This window comes from Cupressus sempervirens, chromosome 6 (genome assembly GCF_028749045.1).
Source record: "Cupressus sempervirens isolate cs-2001-9-10 chromosome 6, ASM2874904v1, whole genome shotgun sequence".
NCBI classification, from domain to species: domain Eukaryota; kingdom Viridiplantae; phylum Streptophyta; class Pinopsida; order Cupressales; family Cupressaceae; genus Cupressus; species Cupressus sempervirens.
Window position 1 is genome coordinate 702383301 of NC_143123.1, and position 21644 is coordinate 702404944.

General features: G+C 36.3%; 1 protein-coding gene across 1 annotated transcript; it reads right to left on the bottom strand.

Moving 5' to 3' along the window:
* Positions 1 to 2555: 2555 nt before the first annotated feature.
* Positions 2556 to 21401, bottom strand: LOC149554211 (thioredoxin X, chloroplastic-like). The gene is made up of 2 exons (XM_089789454.1): positions 20835 to 21401; positions 2556 to 3031 (listed from the first exon to the last, which is right to left on the bottom strand). The coding sequence occupies exons 1-2, from the start codon at positions 21198 to 21200 to the stop codon at positions 2825 to 2827; spliced, it is 573 nt and encodes a 190-aa protein (XP_089645580.1). The 5' UTR covers positions 21201 to 21401; the 3' UTR covers positions 2556 to 2824.
* Between the last annotated feature and the right edge of the window lie 243 nt (positions 21402 to 21644).

Here is a 21644-nt window from a genome sequence, read left to right on the forward strand (position 1 = left end):
CAATTGACAAGCATAAGGCTTGCTTGGTTGCCAAAGGATTCTCCCAGGTTCCTGGGATTGACTACTCTGAGAATTTTGCGCCAGTTGCCAGAATGAATTCCATTTGACTTGTTCTTGCCATTGTTGCAACTAATCGTTGGGAAGGACATCAGATGGATGTGAAGAGTGTTTTTCTTCACGGTGACCTTCATGAGGAGATCTACATGGAGCAGCCACAGGGCTTCCTTCATGATTCTTCACTTATGCATCGTCTTCAGAAGTCTCTCTATGGCCTCAAACAAGCTCCTCGAGCCTGATATGCCAAGATGGACTCCTTCCTTCTATCAGTTAGGTTCACTCAGTGCCATTTTGATCCTAATGTCTACATTCTGCAACAAGGTGATTCACTCCTATTTTTGGTTTTGCATGTTGATGACTTGTTGATCACAAGAAGTTCTTCACCCACCATTAAGGTTGTCAAAACTGCCCTTCATGACAATCTTTTGATGACTGACTAAGGTTTGTTGCATTACTTTCTCGAGATTGAGATCTTTCAGTCTCCTTCTGGGATCACCATCACACAGTCCAAGTATGCTCTAGATTTACTCTCGAGGTTTCATATGGCTAACTGTAAGCCTGCTCCGACTCCCTTCCTTTCTAGAGTCAAACTCGAGGCTCAGTGTTCTTCTCCAATTGTTGATGGCACTTTGTACCGACAACTTGTTGGAAGTCTCATTTATCTGACTCGTAGGAGACCCGACATTTCATATGCTATAGGCATGGTCGCTCGATTCATGCAGGAGCCTCATAAGCTACCCTAGAAAGTAGCCAAGCAGATCCTTCACTACATTTAGGGTTCTCACAGTTGTGCGACTCACTACGCTACAGGTATTGAGCTTGATTTGGTGGGCTACATAGATTTAGATTGGGCAAGTGATTCTCAAGATCACAAGTCTACTTCAAGTTACAGCTTCTCACTTGGTTCAGGTCCTATTTGTTAGTCGAGCAAAAAGAAGTCTATTATTGCTCTATCTTCTACTAAGGCTGAGTATCGAGGGGTTGTGAGTGCCGCCACTGAGGCCATTTGGCTTCAACATTCTTCTCACTGAGTTTGGTATCTAGATCAGACGGCTATCAGTCATATTTTGTGACAACCAAAGAGCCATTCAGATCTCACAGAATCCAGTCCATCATCAGCAGACCAAACACATAGAGATCCACATGCACGACATCTGGGAGCTCATCCATGGTCACGTCATCAACCTTTGCTATTGTCTGACTTCCGAGCAAGTTGCTAATATCTTCACCAAACCCTTCACTGAGAGCAAGTTCCTTCATTTGCGAGTTTTGTTGGGGGTGCGGGATGCTTCAACTTTTGAGGGGGCCTCTTCCTCTCACTCGAAGTCCTGACTCTTTTTTGGGGGTCTCTTTTCTCTCTCTTTTGGGAGAATCTTATGTACATGGGTACCTCATCAAGCCTGACTTGCCGGGACCCATTTCTACGTGGGTTATTTATTTTTTCCCTATATTACTAGTTTTTTCCTACACTTCTAATAATCTCGCTTAGGTTAATAGTGTATGTCTTATTAGGTGAGTGGTTGTGAAGTGTCACCTTCTTACATGTGAGCATCCATTAGCTATCTTGGGAAGATACTTTGCTATCTTTAGTCCTATAGATGGTTGCTCCTCATTTGTCAGTGTTGCCACCTCTTCCCTCTTCCTAGTCTATATGAGCATGCTACCTGGCTTGTATTTGTATCTCTTGCTTTTGCATCCTCTTAATGCTATTTTGCTTTTAGCATTTGCATTACTATCTTAGAGACCAACTCTATGTTGCTATTTTGATTTTATATCATTTGCATTCATACTTTATATATAAATACTTTGCACTAATTTTCTGGGTTATTAATCTTTTCAGATTCTAACATAACTAAAGTGAGATCTTCCACCAGCTGAAGTGGGTGGATGAGTTTAGATGTAATTTTGTACATGTTTGTAAGTACCATTAGTTTATAGGTTGGTTTTTTTATCAGCTTTAACAATCCCAAAAAATTAAATTTTCCAGCTTGACTGACAGATTAATTTTAGCAGCGGCCTCATCTTCAATTCTGTACTTATTGCAGCGATTGGTCTCTTATTTGAGTCACAAGTTGCTTTGCCATTATCATATGAACCACATAAAACAACATTATATACAAGGAATTTATTTTCTTAGATTGGTTTAAAAGATATCTGTCAATTGAGCAAGGAGGAAAAGAGTAAAGTATGAGCAAAATAATGCAGCATCCTTAACACAGAAGTGTCAAATTACAGGCATGTACAATAATACGGGATTGGATTGATTTCCAAGATAAAATGCAAAGTTGATCTCAAGCATAGCTGAGGATGCCTGTGTAATTTGCAGTGAAAAGTTTCCCCTTATATGATAACATTCGTACCTGTTGCTTTTCTTCAGTTTGTATGTGAAACACTAGTTCAATAGCCATTTCCAGTTTTCTTTATCAGGAAAACTTGTCAACAATCTAAAATGAGATTTGGTTTATGCATTGAACTGCTGTGTACTCAAATTCTCCAAATGAAATAATAATGAATGCTTCATTAGAGACTCAGAAAATTTTGACCATCATAATAGACAGTATCACCAAGAAAAATATCCATTATTTTCATCTTCTCTCTCTGATATGGCTAGTGTAGAAGAAAGAGACACCTCATTGAAAACAGTAACAGATTGAACATTGAATAAATCCAGTGTTTTCACCCTCATGTTTTCAAACAATAACTAAAATACAGGAAATAAATTTCACCTCATATATGATGCTTTGCATGCTACTGATTATGAGGCATTTTACAATGATGCAACTGACTCCAATAATTGGTCCAGATATGCCTTAAGTTTATCCTTCGTAATGGCCCCTTCCCTTCGACTTCCTGAAACTTCTTTTCCGTCTTTAAACAGTATAAAAGTAGGCAAGCCATAGACCTTGTATTTCTCCACAAGTTGAGGATTAGCATCATGGTCAATTTTGAAGACTTTCAATTTTCCAGAGTACTCCTGCAAAAAATTATAGAGATTTAATGAGTGAATAATTTAGACGGCTTCAATGTTTCAGAAAGAAGCAAATCAAGGAATCTAGATGCCATTGTCTAAACTTTTGGAGCTACATTTTGTTGCATCGCATGGATCACAGAGGAGCACTATTAGTCTATGCATTCATATCTTTCTTAGCCTGATGATGGATCATGGAAGGAGATCTGAAATGTTGAATAAAAATCCTTTCATAATTTTATGGACTCTGAATATGTTTTGTATTTAATCTACACTACCAATTTGTACCCAGCATTAGCAGGATCCACGTCTGGTTCATACCCTGTCCAGATTTTGATTTGATATGCCAGAAGATGCATAGAGAACTGTGGGTTCATTTTAGACAAGCCCATGATGAACCAAGCCTGTTTTTACAGTACCCAGAGCAAACCTGCTCAGGGCAATGACTTTTTTAAAAACAATTTGTCATGTAAGCTTTCTGTGAATCTTTTTTGTTGTATTTAGAGAAATATGAGCATGGAATTGTAGCCATTGTGAATATCCTAGAAGTTGTACACTGTTCATTTGGAAAAACAGATCGTTTCCTTTCATTAAAAGATCTGGAGCTCTTCCATAAGAAAGGTCCCACTTTCTGGAGAAGCTGCCCATTGAAGGTGTGCTGTATAGAAAATTCTTGATGCCGCACTAATTGATTTTGGCCTGCTCAATGTCCTTCAACAGGGAGCCACACAGCTTTGCTGCCTTGGTACTGTTCTGGATTCTTGGTCGGGTTCTGGAATATGTGTGTTGGTAATGCCTTCAATGCCATCATTGATACTATAGCTATTGCAAAACAATTCTGTTGTGATGCTTAAGAGGCAATTTTTAATTGTTCGGCATAAATAGATGAAAACATAAGGCATCATAACAATATCTTCCAAATCAATTGGGACCAATAAAGCCTTCTATATATCCTTGAATTTACAAAAAATATATAAAATTATTTTTCGTACTATTTAAATATTAATTAATAAATATCTACCGTGACATAGAAGTACTTGAGCAAATGACATAGAAGTAGTATTTCTAATTTTTATAGTGATTTTGCTTATTATATGATGTGATGTAGTATTCTCAACTTAATGCTTTCTTTATATATATAGTCAAATGCTTCCACCAGTCTCTATGCTTCCACCCTCACTACAGGTGGTGGTGGTCCTCTCTCTCTCTCTCTCTCTCTCTCTCTCTCTCTCTCTCTGTGGACAAACCCAAAACAAACCTAACCAGACCCAAACCGAGTTAGTAATTTATAGATCTCGTATTGCCAAGTTCTCACCATATATAAAAATTTCATAGAATATTGCATTCCTTTCTTGTTTCAACTTCACGCTAGGATTTTGCATCATCTTGTTTCTAGTGAAGCACTCTGGCCCTAAAAGCAGTTTCTATAGATGGCTCTGCAAGTGTGAAGTGAAATAATGGTTCTCAAGCAAGCCAAGAAGTTTTCCCCAAAGCTATTCAACAGTTCCCAAGCTCTCATAGACTGTTTATTCTGTCAGAAGAATATTCTCAATCTTGAGAGCATTTGAATTGCTCCTCTCTAGGAGTTGCATTTTTCTCACTAGAATCCGTTAGATGCCATGATTCGAAATACATTTTAAAAATTTTTAGCTAAGAAATCACCTAAGCTTCAGTGTTCTCAATGGATGCAATTCCTAGGCCAGATTATTCATTTCCAACCTTGCCTTAAAAGTAAAACTAAAAGTTTACCAAAGGGCCAAAACCTTAGAACATATGTCTTCCATGAACGCCGCACAATGTTGTTACCTAGGTAAATAAGAGTATTTGTGCAGGGCAAAACCCTACTCAAGATCTGAAAGGAAAAAATATTTTTAACATCAACTTGGAAAAAAAACAATTTTTTTTCAAAGAAAGCACTCTGATCATAACCAAAAATTGTTCATTGCTCCAGTAAAGTGGCAATGAATCCCCTCAAATCCCAAGAAATTCTCCCATGGAAGAATATCACTGTTTTGATTATTGTTGGTCCACAGTTTTCTGAAAGGGATCTTGAGCATTACAGCTGACTGCAGCTCATGGCCCACAGTTATCTGCGGTCTTCAATATCTATTTGGTTATTGTGATCCAATAAACTTTCAGCATCGAGACCAAGAACTAATATCATCGATATCTCCCATTTAGAAACCCTAAACAGGATTCCATTACATCAAATGGAACTAGAATTAAGTTTCCAGGCATGTTGAAGACTAGCTGAATATAGTGGCAGAGTAAATAACTTGTAGGTGCCACCTCTGTTTCTCATAGGATAAGGTATTCCAATGCAACTATTTGAAGGTGTGCTGATAAAGCCATTGAGAGTGGAACTGAAAATCCAAAGAAGATTCTCCAAAGTCAAACCCTCAACCAAATACTGTCAGGCTAGGTTTCTAAGCCAGGCACTCACTTAATTACTGGCTTAAAGTTGGCAATAGCGTACAAAGATTTTTCTTCAAGCTTCCCACTCATTGACATGTCTTTTAGTGCATTGTAGCCACTAAGATAAAACAACCAAAAGTTGCCTCTCAAGACACCTTCTTGTTGTGGGAAGTTTCTCAGTCATAAATATATGGTACTTCAAGCCCAAGAAATGACATGCAGATATGTATGGATGTTGTTCTTCACAAAGTGTATAACTCTGGAAGGAATAGCACACCATGCCACATTGCTGTCAATAGTTCAAAGATTTGCCAGGAAAGTATTGCTTGCCCTCATGGTTCTGTTTCCTGTTTAGCAGAAAAAATAATCTTTCAGATGGATCACCAGCAGGGCTGTCCAGAATCTTGCTAAACAGATCTAGATTTCGCTGACGGGCGAATCCATTGAACAATGACCAAACAGAAATTGCCCTGAAAAAGGAACTTTTTTTCTTTTTAATTTTACTTTTTAAAACTTTAAGGATTCCCAAAAATGTAATAATGTGGGCCCTAATCCTAAAAATGATATCTAAACTTGAAATATTAAAATAAACTCATTTTACCTATGCTGCACAGAGTTTCAGGGATGGGAACATTTTTCCAGTATGGATACAGTTCAGAGCCAACTTTTAGGGGGCAACAGGAGACAGCTATTAAAAAAATAGGGGAATTTTTATAGAGAGAGAGAATCCAAACATGCATATCATAACATTGATAAACCATTCACCATAGACATTTTAGAAGCTCAATACAATGAATACTTAGCAAATTAATGAAGTTCAAATACTTCCATTGTAAAAATATGGCATACATATAGCAAAAATGCCTAAATGCTCCAAGTTTCATGCATAAAATGACATAAAGAGAAGTCCAACTAAAATACTAAGCAGTAAACAATAACATAGAAGTTCAACTCCATAATCAGATGTAGATATAATCAAAATCAATAATTGTTAATAATATAACTTTGATATTCATAATGGTCTGAGTGTGCAGATCGTACAAGTATCTTCTCTTCTCAAATACCATTATATGGCTATTAATAGTTCAACCTTCCAATAGGCATGATCGGCGATCCTTGGTAAATAAATATTTGTTAGTCATTAAACATTAACTACTCTGTTATTGTTTGTTAAAATGAAACAACCTACTAAGCGCCGATCTTGAGGGAGTATTGTGGGCCGACCTAGATAGGGTCATGTCCCTTTAAGGGACATATCCTTTGGTTATGGTATAAGAGGTGGGTGTGATTGAAGTTTAAGGACACAAGACATAAAAGTCTGCTCCTTAATCAACACTGCCCCATACGAATTATTGCAGATACAAACAAGTTTTAGAATAGCATGTAATATTCTGAAAATTACCTCCTACATTCAAAAGAACAAGATCAGAACAGCAACAAGGAAGAAAGGTATTATCTCAGATCTGAAACTATATAATTTGCAGAAACTTTACATGGTATCAGAGCTCCGGTAGTCGAACCTAGGCTCTACAAATTAAATAATCAGACTTGATATATATCTAGCATCATTCTCCTATCTTCAATGGCATACACAATCAACCCCGAGGACAGGTTTGATGGGAAAGAACACTTTGGTGCTTGGAAATTCAGAATCATGATGATTCTTGAAGAAAATGATGTAAAACAATTTGTTGATTCAGCATCTAAACAACCTACTATTGAACCTCATAAATCTATCTGAAGTAAAGGAAATAGGAAAGCCATTCAGATCATATTAGATGGAGTGAAAAATGATATAGTACCCATGCTAATGAAACATCAAACAGCACTTGATATGATGAATGCATTACTAAATGCATATGAGGTTAACAATGCAACTAGAGTTCTCGCACTAAAAAGGCAACTAAATCACATACAAATAAAAAATGGAGAATCAATGAATTCTTACTTCCTAAGAGTTGTCAACCTAAGAGATGAATTTGCAAGTATAGGAACCATCATTAATGACACGGAACTAACACTGATGGCTATAGATGGATTACTAGATTCATGGGAAACATTCGCACAAAGAGTAAGTGCCAGAGATAATCTTCCCGACTTCAATAGACTTCGGGGAGATTGTCTTCAGGAAGAATCCAAAAAACTTAAGAAAGGAGGAAAATTGAAAACAGAAGATGAAGAACTTCATGTTCTTAATACAAATTCCTATAAAGGCACGAAGAATCATTTCAAATAGAAAAGGGGTAATCAAAAGAATGAAAAGCCTAAGAAAGATCTATCCAAAATAAAATGCTTCAAATGTGAAAATTTTGGACACTACAAATCTAATTGCCCTAAGAATTCTAAACAGCAAGTGAATTGTACAAACATTACTCGGGAAGAAGATAACTATGATCCTGAGAATCATGTATTGTATTCGACACTATCAAATGAAGTCTCAAGTAAAGCATGGGTGATTGATAGTGGATCATCTCGACATATTACAGGATACAAAGAAGCACTAGAATCTATATTAGAAAAGGTTAATGGCGAAGTCACCATCGGTGATAATTCAGCACATTCCGTCAAAGGAATTGGAAATTGTACCTTGAAACTAAAGTTAGGTAGTTCTCTTCTTCTCAAGGGAGTACTCTATGTACCAGGAATAAAAAGGAATCTAATCTCGGTTACAGCACTTGAAGATGATGGACATAATGTTGCATTCATAGACGGTAAAGTCATAACCTGGGCTAAGAACTCAAATAAGAAAGCAAAATTGATTGGTCAAAGAAAAGGGTATTTGTATGAATTAAATTCAAAACCTAGTCGACCTAGTCAAGCCTTAATTCATGAAGCTGTGGATATAAATGAAATATGGCACAGAAGGTTAGGACATCTAAATTTCAAAACTTTATCAACTATAGAGAAGACGGTTACAAGTTTATCTAAACTGAATAAAGATCACTCAAGCATATGCAAAGGATGCGCTCTAGGCAAGAACACCAAAAGTCCATTTCATGATAGCACTAGAAAAACTAACAATGTTTTGGAATTAATCCACTCAGATTTATGTGGACCTATGTCTGTTCCTTCTCTTGGAGGATTCTGGTACTATATACTTTTTATAGATGACTACTCTACGAAAACTTGGATTTACTTTTTAAAATGCAAAGAATTAGAAGATATCCTAAAGAGATTTAAAGAATTTAAAACTTTAACTGAAAACTTATCAAGACATAAAATTAAAACCCTTAGAACTGATATTGGAGGGCAATACACCTCAGATTTGTTTAAAAGGTTTTGTATAGAAATAAGAATTAAGAGGGAGTATATCATTCCTTATAATCCACAACAAAATGGAGTAGCAGAAAGAAAGAATAGAACAATTATAGAAGCTGCAAGAGCTATGATATTTAATCAAAATCTAGAATATTATCTTTGGGCAGAAGCCTCTTGTACTATTGTCTATATTCAAAACAAAAGTCCTCACTCCTACCTTAAAGATAAAACTCCCGAAGAAGTCTTTACTAAAGTTAAACCCAATATAAGTCATCTTAGGATCTTTGGGTGCCCAATATATATACATGTTCGAAAGAAAAGAGAACTAAGTTAGAACCCTTCGAGAGGAGAGGTATTTTTGTATAGTATAGTGAAACATCTAGAGCATATAGGATTTTCATACCTGGTCATAAAAATATTTAACTTAATAGGAATGTAATTTTTGAAGAAGATTTAGCATTCAAAAGAGCCCTAAGTTCTAAAGAACCCTCTCCATTACCAAATTCTGAAAAAAATGTTGAATTTGAGTCTCAGAGGGAGAACATTGAAGAAATTGAAGATGAAATTCAAAATCTTAATCTTGAAGAAACTCAAAATTCTAAGAAAAGACCACTTTGGGCCATTAAGATAGTAGAGAAAGCACAAGACTTAGCTGCACCATCTGGAACAATTAGAGAAAGTAAAAGACTCAAAAGATTTTCTAGTTATACAGCAAATGAATGATTTTGTCTAAATCAGAACCAACCAATGTTTCAGATGCTATTAAACATACAGCTTGGAAAGGTACTATGACGGAAGAATACCAATCCATTATGAAGAATGATGTTTGGGAAATTGTTCCTAGACCTGAAGAAAAATTTGTTATCTCTTCCAAGTGGATATTTAAAATAAAGCATGTTGTTGACGGTAGCATTGAAAAATATAAAGCCAAATATGTAGCCAGGGGATTCTCTTAGAAAGAAGGGATTGATTATGAAGAAACCTTTGCTCTCGTTGCCAGATACACCTCTATAAGAGCAGTCCTAGCAATTGCAACATTGAAGGGATGGAAAGTACATTAGATGGATGTAAAAACAACATTCTTGAATGGAAAGATTACATAAGAGGTATATTTGGAGCAACTTGAAGGATTTGAAACTCATGATCCCAAAGTTTTTGTTTGTAAGCTCAAGAAAGCTCTCTATGGGCTTAAACAAGCTCCAAGAGCATCGCATGAAAGAATTGATAAGTATCTCACTGGCTTAGGATTCTCCAAAAATGAAGCTGATCCAAATCTATATTAATATTATAAAAGCGATAAAGATGATATGGTAATTTTGATACTGTATGTTGATGATTTACTAATAATAGGTGATGATCATCTCATAGAGCAATGTAAGAGAGATCTAGTTAGAGAATTCGAGATAAACGATTTGGGACTCTTTCATTACTTCCTAGGATTGGAAGTAAGGCAGAATTTAGACAGCATTATGCTTAATCAAGGGAAGTATACATTAGATATCTTGAAGAGATTTGGAATGTGGAACTGCAAGTCTCTGTTTTTTCCAATGGAGACTAATCTACATAAACTTAAAAAAGCGGCAGCAGAATCACCTTTCATAGATTCTACTCTCTACAGACAGATGATTAGGTCCCTTATGTACTTGGTAAATACAATATCTGATTGTTATGCTGTTAATGCCTTAAATCAGTTTATGTGTGAGCCAAAGGAGATTCACCTAGTTACTTATAAGGCACTCAACCTTGGGCTCAAATATGAGAAAGTTGACTTGGATTTACATGGATTCACAAACTCAGATTGGGGTGGAAGTGTTAAGGATAGAAAAAGTATTTCTAGATGTTGTTTCAGTTTAGGATCAGCAATTATATCATAGATATGCAGAATACAGTCTTCAGTAGCACAAAGTTCCATAGAAGCCAAATACATTGCAACAAGTGATGGCCTCTCGGGAAGTAGTTTGGCTTAGGAAGTTACTTGTGGGACTATTTGGTCAAGCCATGAATCTTACGATTATTCATTGTGATAATCACAGTTCCATCAAGCTTTCTATGAATCCAGTTTTTCATGACAAGTCCAAGCATATTAAAATTCCTTACCATTATGTAGGAAATATGGTAGACAGGAATACTGTAAAATTAGAATACATTTGTAATGCAGATCAGACAACAGATATTCTTACCAAACCGCTCTCTCGAGTGAAGATAGATCACTTCAGGAAAAGACTTGGTATAATTGAATTATAATATTTTGTATTCTTTAAATTATTAATAAAATAATTTTATTGTTAGCCTATTGACTATTATGGGCTCCACCATCTGTATTCATTATGTAAGAGGTGACAATCTCTGAGATAATGAATACTTGTATAAAAGACATTATGAGAGATGACGATCTCTTAGATAATGTGTTGAACAGTAAAGAACTCCTATTAGATCTAGATGAGTTCAAGATCAGTTGACATAGAGATTTCTATGCCTATGAATCACAAAATTTATTCTTCAAACTTTATCCTGTGTTCTAGTAGATCTTAAACTTAAGATCAAGTTGTGATATAGGATTGCCAGTACCTATGAGTCACAACCTGGATAAATGAAGAATTTAATCATTCTTCGAATTTTATCCTATGTGTGTTGCATTACATGCAATATTGACATCACTAGTATGAGTGATAAGTCATATCACAAGATGGTTCTATGACATAGTATCATGAGTTACATGATAACACTTGCTCAAAAGATTCAGATAGATATAGAGTATCAGTCTATGCTTATTCATCATAATTGTTGATGCCAGATATGTTATCTCTCAGTATGATTATCAAGTTAAGGGGGAGTGTTAATAATATAACTTTGAGATTCATAATGGTCTAAGTGTGCAGATCGCACAAGTATCTTCTCTTCTGAAATACCACTTAGATGGCTATTAATACTTCAACCTTTCAATATGCATGATCGGCGATCCTTGGTAAATAAATATTTGTTAGTCATTAAACATTAATCTACCCAAGCCTTTGACTGGTTTGCATACTCAACAATCCAAGGGTTTGCCATAAATCCAATTCTTTTTGGAAATCTACTTAAGAATTTTGTAGACATAAAGCATTCAGTGGCTGCACTATCAATTAGTATTGAAATGGGGTTTCCATATATCTTGCTTGGGGTTTCTATGGGGCCCATTTGTTGCTCTACTTGATGGTTATCCAATGTCGCATGAATCCTCTATTGAATGACGACTTGTTGAGGTGGTAAGGGAGGATGCATTTGCTGGTTGGATGTGCTCTTACTATGACACTAATTGGCATAGTGGTCTCTGCCACAACGAAACAACCTTTTGCTAGTCCCTTCTTTACATTCCCTTTGTTGACATTGTTGCTGCAGGAATTGCCCTTGAAATCTTTACTATTATTCCCCTTGAAGTTAGATTTGTTGGCCTTAAAGTTCTTGAAGTTCTTTTTGCGAGTTCCTAGTTCGAAACTAGATGTACGCCAGTTGGCTTTCCTCTTATTATCACGGATGGAATCATCCTTCTTTACTTATTGTTCTTGTCGGATGGCCTTTTCAAAGGCCTCCTCTATGGTTCTGGGTGCTAGCACAATTATGGCTCCCTCAATCCTTCTATTCAACCCCATGATAAATTTTCTAAACTTGAAATTCCCATCTTACTGACAGACAGGAACATACTTCAAAAGTCGAGTGAATCTTTAACAGTGTCCTTTCAATATCAGGTCCCCCTATTTGAGGTTTTGAAAATCTGACACCTTCTAATCATAGAAGGATTGGGGTAACCATCGATTCTTAAAAATAGTTATGAACTTATCCCAAGAGATGTCAGTGGTCTTAATATTTAATTTCATCTTACTATTTTCCGACCAAGTAGCACCTTCCCCAGTAAGTTGGTAGATTCCCCAAAGAGCCTTTAAGGACTTGGAGAATCTCCTAATGTCAAAATACTTCTCCATTTTGGTCAACCATGCCTCAGCGACATCCTCAGAGTCAGATCCTGAAAAACTTAGAGGGCTTGATTTTCTTAATGTTGGCAAATAACTCACTAGCTATTTGCTTTTTCTTTTAAGTTTCCAACTGTGTTGGAGGGGACCTATTTTCTTGTCCACTATGGGCAGATGGCTCTGACTCAGCTCTAGGCTGAGTTGAGGACTAGTTGTCTTCATGCCCTTGCCTAAGTTGGGTTACTAAATCATTCATTCTCTTCTCCATTTTGGTTTGGGTGTCAAGTAAAACTAGGACCAATTGGTCCATAGAACCCCGAGAATTAACCTCCCTGGATATCTGGTTTTGCACATGGTTGTTATTTTCACTGTTTACCATATCATTTGGTTATGGTTTCTGGACTATGGTTGGTCCATCCCTCAATAACACACACACATATGTTTACCATTTGAAGGAAAGAAGAAAAGATAATAACTGATTGCTAAGAAATGACAAGAATGAGCAAGTACACAATTTCATTATTTCTCATTGCTTTCTTAATTTAATCTCAAATGAAAAGACAATGAATTTTCTGATGCAACTGAACTTCATTTATTTACAAAAAATTCCCCATTGTTGTGAGTACAAAATCTTTCTAATTCTTTAAGGAAATCCGACACCCTATCCCTAGGTATCATGTATGTTTCCTTCCTTGGGCTTATTCTGCCCGGTACGAGGTACACAATACATCATAAGTGGATCAGTTGTTAAGAATTCCAGATTTGGATGAATTTGTTCCTCATAATTGCCTTCCTGGCAAGAGTCCAATGACTCTTTCCTTCTTGATTCAGTTTAAGGCATGGGCTAATGTTTCATCATCTATGGGTGTGAAGCAGTATGAGTAATCAAATTTGGGCATATTCTTAATCAAAAAGATATGAATGGGGTGACGGGATTTCTTCCAAGGTGTCATCAGGTTCTCATCCTGCTCCCATTTAAGCATTACATTTCAGTTTTCTTTGAAATCAATGGTGAGCCTAAGGTTTAGTGTCGAACTAAGAGCTCTAATACCATATGTAACATCCATCTTTCCTATCCCTTAGTTTCCCAATATTTTATCATTCAAAATAAGCAATCTCCATATTCATATGCATGGGATTTACAATTATAACAGATTAATTAATTTTCATGAAATGCCTTCACTAACAAATGGAAATTTAATTCATTTATTTAATTAAACAAAAGATTAAATTACAAGGAAGAGAGAGATCATTAACTAGCTGATACATTTAAATGTTACTTAAGATCACTGAAAGGAAATAAATGCAATGGCAGCATAAATAAATAAAAATCTTAAATGAGCGTGAAAGGAAATTCAAATACTTGTTAAATTGTATCAGGCTAAGAGTGTAAACCCAATCTGTCTTGTGCAAGTATTGGCTTTAATGGAGAGGAGAAGTATTGGCAGAGGCTTAACCACCCAACCACGAACCTATTGGATCCCCCTCTCACTCTCAATTGAGAATGGCCCTACCCTACACAAGATAAGGCATAGGAGCACCATCTTGTCATGCCACCCAAGCATCCTGGTGTTAGAGTATCAACTACACAATCGGCTAGACTGTGGAACCTTCCTATCAGCCTATCCATTCGACTGCAAGTTATCCTGACCTCTAGTGATCACAGTAGCACCATTTGCCACTAATCCTACCCTAGCCAGGGATTTACATGGGCGCTATGTACCCAATTACCCACCATGAGTTGACCTAGTTTACAATTTTAGACTTAAATTTCCTCTTTCCTGTTGTTTAATTTATTTACTGATTCAATCTCTTATTTTGCAGGGATATTCCCATAATCCATCATTCGCAGTCTACACCTTTCATTTTGGCCATCCTCGATGATCCTTGGTGTGACTATCCATCATTCATGGAATTTGTAGGTAGTTTATACAGTAATAAGTTCCCTACCCTACGAGAGATTTTATATTGATAGCAAAAGTAAAACATGTCTTCCAAAAGAATTCACTATTATACTACAAACGGTACACCTCCTTATCTCGAAGACATCTAACTTAATGCACATGTACAAGGGCATGCAGCTCGTACAGATTGGTCATTTTAATTCAGAAAAAAAAGAACCTCATTTGTATTAAAAGACAAGTTTAAGCATATGTCACGGGTCTATGCAAGGCCGGTGTATTCATTCCCCATCCATTCGTGCTTGGCCACTAGAATTTATCAGGTTAGTTTACTCATAAAAACAATAGAAAATGGATACAATGATTGATTACCAACTTGCAGAGATTCAAGCTATACACAAACTTTATCATCAAACGAATGAGTTGGATACAATGCTAGATGAATTTTGTTAAGGAATAATAAAAGACATTTCTAGAATACGACCTGACGGGGCTGTTGATGCAAGCAATATTGCTAAGAATCCAAGTTGTGAGCTTCCAATGATTGACTTATTGGCCTTTGTCGGCACCACTAATATGATGGAATTTTACTGAGATGAAATATAGCAAACGGAAGTATAGAATTGCATGTGTATTTTGTAAACAAGTCTTTGAGTGACTGTGATCTTTCACTTTATAGAGAAATGCTCGGTTACAAGAAAATTATGCCCGCATGAGAGATTTGCAAGTTGGTGAGCATGAGTTACAATCTTGATAGAGCTTGAAAACAAAAATGCAAAGGCCAAAACAATAAGAAAATTATAAGACGCCGATAGACTTCATGTATTAATTTAATTTGACTTAAGAGAAGAAGGAGAAGCATAGAATCCTTCCCATAATTTATTATATCAATAATACTCAAATTATTTATGCATGTTTGTACGCGTTATTTATACACATACATACATATACGTTATTTTTCAAATATACATATACTTACGCATACGTTATGTTTAAATATACGTGCACATATAAGTAACACATATAAATATACATAAGTACTATGGGTATTATTTATATAATAAGTCATGTTTGACAACACAAGAAGGATGCAAAGCTTCCAAATTCCCAAATCAAAGGTAACAATTGTTTTTGTCTCACTTAATGTTCAAGTGAATATATATTTATGTATCTATTTAGATTTTGACAACACAGATCGCTCATGGTGAACACTTGGTGTAATTTAGTTTGCCCAACCTACTTTCCTTGACCATGGTGGTATAGACTCGTACCTATTAGCTTAGTGGAAGGTTGGTGCACTTGTGCCCTATTCCCTCTCTGTCGATGCTTCTCCCCATGGGCACGCTTCCTACAAAAAGAATTAATATGGTGAAAGCATACTTCAACATCATTCAAATGAAAATTAGTTATCATAAATAATAACCATATTAACAAAACATTTTCCATTTATGTGACAGTGTATAATTAACCAACATCTTCCATTCTACATGAAACATAATGAACAAGTAACATGTCCATTCATATTAACTCAAAATGAGTAACTAATTTAACCAACCATTTCGAATTGGCTTGAAATATCAAAAGCTAGATAAATTTTCAAAATCATCAAAATAGGAGATGTAATGCCCAACCCAACCCAAAAAACCCAAAGAGGAAAGAAGTGCATAGAAACATCAACACAAAGATGTGAAAAACCCTTGGAGAAGAAGGAAGTGAGGCATGGTACCATTAGAGGCAGCCATTAGTGTTGAACTTAAGCGACAACTCCACCAATTTGTGCAATAGAGCATTTATTTTTGCCTCTGGGAAATCTTCTTCAATATTTCTAGCCTCCATCATTCATCCTCATTTTTCCTAGAGTTTTGCCTCATCTTCCTCTGTCCATCCAACATTCCATTTCATCTTTTCAATGTTAGCATCTAGAAAGTGGATCATTACCACTAATTTCAAAGCAAACCGCCCTTTCTTGACCATTCTAAACCTTCAGTTTCTCATCCATTCATCAAAGCGCCATACAAAGGGTGTGTATTTTGTGCCCTCAATTTTTGGGAGGCCACTTTGTTTCTCACCCAAGTTTATTCTTATTCCTAGAATAGAAATAGCCAAAATCTCCTCCAAACCTCCAAGAGCATCCTAAGGAACAACAATTTTTTGGAAGGCCATTTTGTTTCTCACACAAGTTTTTTCTTATTCTCGGAATAGAAATAGCCAAAATCTCCTCCAAACCTCCAAGTCTCCCAAGGCACAATTGTTTCCATGATCAATTTGATGATAGCCTTATCTTCTCCCAGCAGCAGTGCCCACGCCATGATCATGGAGTAGATTTCTGTATTCGTCCTCTAACAATTCTCCACTTGATTGAACATTTCTCCCATAATAATAAAAATGTTCTCTTTGAGCCTTTTGTCTATGAAATTAAATATTTTGTCTAATGGCATTTTCCTGCTTTATCCATGAAAAGGGTTTTGTATTTTGCCCCATAGACAATAGTTTGTGCAGCCTTGGAAGATTACAATTTATTTGGAGGCTCAGGTCCAATTGCCAGTCTCTTCACACTTATTCAACTACAGGATGATCCCGTAATCTGAATTTAATGGCGATTTCGGATAAGAATATAAAGTATGCAGAAACTTGTTGTAAGAATTTGGTATAGCTCTGATATCATGTAAGAATTTACCTTAGGGCAAGATTCACCCAAGATCGTAGAACTCGAACACAAACACAACTGTAGACCAAAAAGGAGTATGATCAATATATCAAAGTATGTCCTCTTACATTGCTCTATATTGTGTTTCCAAACACACTAGGAGTGCCTGTATATAAAGGCCTCTTAGGAAGCACCTAGAATGTCTCTAGAAAGAGCCAGGAGATAAGATAAGCATGACAACTAAGCACACGTGTTATCCATCATTCTAGATGAGAGGATAAGAATGACAAGGTGCATCTCAAGTAAAGATGTTGTAGACACCATGTGCTTAATTAGTGTGCTAACTCTTGTGTTGTAGACACCATGTGCATAAAAGAGGTGCAAACCCCAGTGTTGTCAACATGACAACTCACAAGAGTGCACATACTCCGAGGTGACTAATAAATAAATATTAAAATAATGCATTAACCTAAGTAAACTTAAGTAAGTGTAAATAGTAAATAATTATCTACACCAACACTTGCAATATTGTTTGGCAAAAAGGGATAACAATAAAACCAATGGATAGAGATGTAGTTTCAAAGAGTAATCGTTATTCTATCCAAAATGAGATTTATATAATCATCTGGAATGCCAACAGTCTCCAGACTCTTTTTTCAACATGAACAGTTTGCTGAATAAAACCAAATATAAAAAATTATAATTTGCAAAAAAACTAGGAATTTAGATACACCAACTTGGCAGGGTCATAATTTTCTGCTTGGTGCTTGAAATCTGGAACCACATACATTGTTGCAAATATCTCCAAAAACTCTAATTTCAGTCCCTTAAATCAAATGCCTTTGGCTATTCAATTTAAGAGACCAGTGATTGTTTTGACCCCAAATTCCGCTCTGAAGGCCTCTGACAATGCAAATTACTAAAACATGAAAATGCGGAAAATTTGATTTTTTTGGTTTTCCTCATCTCTGCTCATTCTCCATCAGCTCTGGATGTCTCTAGATAACCCTCAGATTGCTCCAAATCATCCTCAACACCTGAAGACTACTCTGGATCATCTCATGACTTCTTTTGTCTACAGAGCTTTGCAGAATGGGGTTCTAAATAAATGTAGTCGGTGCCTGAAGAATGCACTTGACTCTCAGCAGACAGAGTTGGACAGGAGGGTGTTGTCTAAGGTGAAAGGAATATTTGACACCCTAGGCCTTCTTCGGCGAAATGCTCCAACTCAGGGTCCTTACCACTTCCCCTCTCATCCTCTCCTACTCCTTCCAAGCAAGTTAATGGTGGTGTATCTAGTTCATTTGATAGCTCTTGAGCGTCAATGTCTTTCTTCTGGTATTTTTGCTTTGCAGCCTTTGTTGCCTCTATAATTGCACTCTAAATCCGACCAATCCTGCAGTCTTTTGTGTTCTGTTTGACCTCTTGTATATATGTATCTGCTTATACTTATTATTATAAAATTATAATCTTTTTTTAGCTGAGTAGGAAACATTGACTTAATGAAGACCAACCTCGCCTCTGCAAATTGAAGCAACTGTTTTGGGAGATTCACTGGCCATTGGTTCATATTGATCCATTCTGAAAATTGGTCTCTTATGTGGCCTTGGTAAAGACACCAAGTTAATTTGGTAAACCTTGGATTTTTTCTTAGGGTTTTGAACTGGCAATTTTAGGTCATATATTACTCTTGTTATGATGTATGGGATCACATAAGATTTCACATTGTTTGGTTTTGGATTTCCTGTCTTGCTTTGGTCAGCTTTGGAAGTTGTGGTCACTTCCTTTTACTATAAAAGCATATTATAAACTAATCATAAGTAGAATATGTCATGCAGTTTTACTGGGACAGAAGTAAGTGGATAAAAAGGCCAAAGTAATCTTTAATACTTGAAGAATACTAGAGTCAAATCCAAGATATTCTATCCTGGGAAATTCGTTTGTAAAAGCCCTAACAAAAACTGCATGGACTTACTTTATTAACTTAACAATGACTAACTGTTCAAAATACATTAAGACATTTGAACTTTTGCTTAACCCATATTCATCTTCAAGTATTTATAGAAACAACAAAAGTAAAATTTAAGTACAATAGGCATAAAAACATTGGTGGAAAAACCACCTATAGAGACCAAATAAATTTCCTTGGAGGTGAGGGACCACTGGCCCACCATGCAGCCAACCAGGGTAGTGCCCTGGCCTCCAACCATGGCAAGGTATACAATCTGTAAGGGTTGTAAAATATGCAAAGTTGGCAAGACATATCCAACATTCACATTCTTCTGCTTCCCACCAGAAATTAGAAATGGGGTACTAAAATAATTGCCAGCTTTGCTTTTCAGCAGCAGACTTTCCTTCTTCAAAAGAAATTGAGGCAGCAGAACTGAATCATATGTTCTATGTTTTTAAAGCATAGTTCTGACTTATCCCCATAGCAGCTCGATCAGTCTACTCTTCACACTTGCTCCAAATAATCAGTTAGGCAGGTTGTACAATTTATGGGAATATGATTGCGTAGAGAAAACACATAGAAACCTTAAAAACAAAAATGAATATGCATATTACAACAAAGCAAGGAACTAGCAGAATATTCTTAAGAAAATCATGAATCTCTTATTCTTTGCGTAGATTCATATAATACTGGGTTAAAGCTAGTGAAGAAAACCACGAGTATCCCTTCATAAAGACTCCATGGCAATTTTCAATCCTTTTCTATAACACCCATGTTTTCTTCAAATTTCGCAATCTCTCCGAGTGAAGAGGAATCTGCAAGAAACTGAATTAGACCTCCAGTTCCCCTTTGTAATGTCAGAAAAAACTGTGGCTGCAAACTATAGAAACTAGACAGGAAACCATCACTCCCAAAATATGCAACTGCCATCTATAGAAAGCATGAAGCTGTCACTTACCGGCGAATGTGTACAAACCAAACATCAATAGAGAGATCTAACAGAAAAGGTCCTCATGTAATGGGCAGGGAGATCAGTACTAAGGCAGCCCACTGAACAGCTGAAGGTCCTAAGCGTGAATTATAACCCGTCCACATTTTCTTATACGAACAGCAATGCTTCAATCCTTCATCCTCTACAGAAACAACCAATACCAATTAGGTAGAAAATTTTTACATGTCAAATACTCAAACGTGAGATCAATGAGCATTTAACATCCACTAGAAGGGCGATTCGTTCTGTGTCTATGACCCTGGGTCAAACTATCATCTGGCTTTCCACATATTGTTATATATACAACAGTGCTTCAAGCCTTCATCCTCGACGGTCAGCAGCCAATACCCTCCAAAGCAAATTGTTCAAGACCGAAAAAAGGAAATATTAAAAAGAAAAAGAAAAATCCTAATTCTAACGCTCCAACAAGACTAACACCATCCAGAGTGTATCGTGAAGCTATGGGGGCAAATGCAAGGTGGATACTACCCTAAAATTGAAAATTAAGTGCATAAAATGTAAGCTACAAAATTTTGAACAATAGCTAAGTGAAAGAAAGGAAAATTTAATTAGCTAAAAACATAAAAAAGCAAACGGAATGAAGTTATACATTCGCGACCGAATTCATTCATACCCACCCATCTAAATATAATATACTCTGCAGAACATCATGGTTTAGACAAGGAAAAGCAAAGGCACCTCAGAAGCCCAATCAATAGCTGGTGCCACCAATTTGCAGGGGCCACACCAATCTGCCACAAAGTCAACAAGCACAGGAAGGTTTGAATTCACCACCTTCTCTTCAAACTCGCTCTCCCCAATACTACTAGCCTTGCAAGTCACCATCAAGCCTCTCGTAACCCCTCTACAGCCAGCAGGAGATGTTCTCCAAACAGAAACGGGTTTTGAAGATATTGCGCATTGATGCCTCTTCCAGGAAAAGATATGTTGCCTACATGGCCTTCTGGAGAAATTAGAATAGAATGGAGGAATGGAAGATTGCACAGTTGAAGTACTGAATGACTGTAATTTGTATATATCCATAGCTGCCATCATCCCCGCCATTCTTTTTCCAGTGAATGGATATCAATCTATTCCCAAATCTTGTGTTCTCATAAGATATCTATGGTCACTACCCTCGCTTGAGGGACCTATATGGGTGGATCTGAGTTTATCAAGAAAAGCTGCCAATCGAATCTTATGGTAGAACAACTCTTTACCTTTTTGTCTTCTTTAAATCTAGACAGGATTCTTAGACTTTTATTATTATTATTAATTAAATCATAGAAACTGAATAAACGAGATTTCTTCTTGGGAATTAATTATTTTAGTGGAAAGAATATGGGCCGTTAAATGATTTGAAAAAAAATCGTGAGACAAAGTCGTCCTACTATGTTATTGGAAATACTTTGTTACATATGACTTAAAAAACATAGGCAGCGTCTATGTAGCATTCAAAATGTACTATTCATAATAAATTAATAAAAATTAGAATTCAATTAATATTTT

Excerpts from the sequence above, each read along its gene's own strand:
- LOC149554211 (XM_089789454.1), bottom strand. The coding sequence starts at position 21,200 with ATGGCGGGGATGATGGCAGCTATGGATATATACAAATTACAGTCATTC. Across the intron at positions 3,032-20,834 it reads CTATTGATTGGGCTTCTGAG|GAGTACTCTGGAAAATTGAA; the intron begins GTGCCTTTGCTT and ends AATTTTTTGCAG.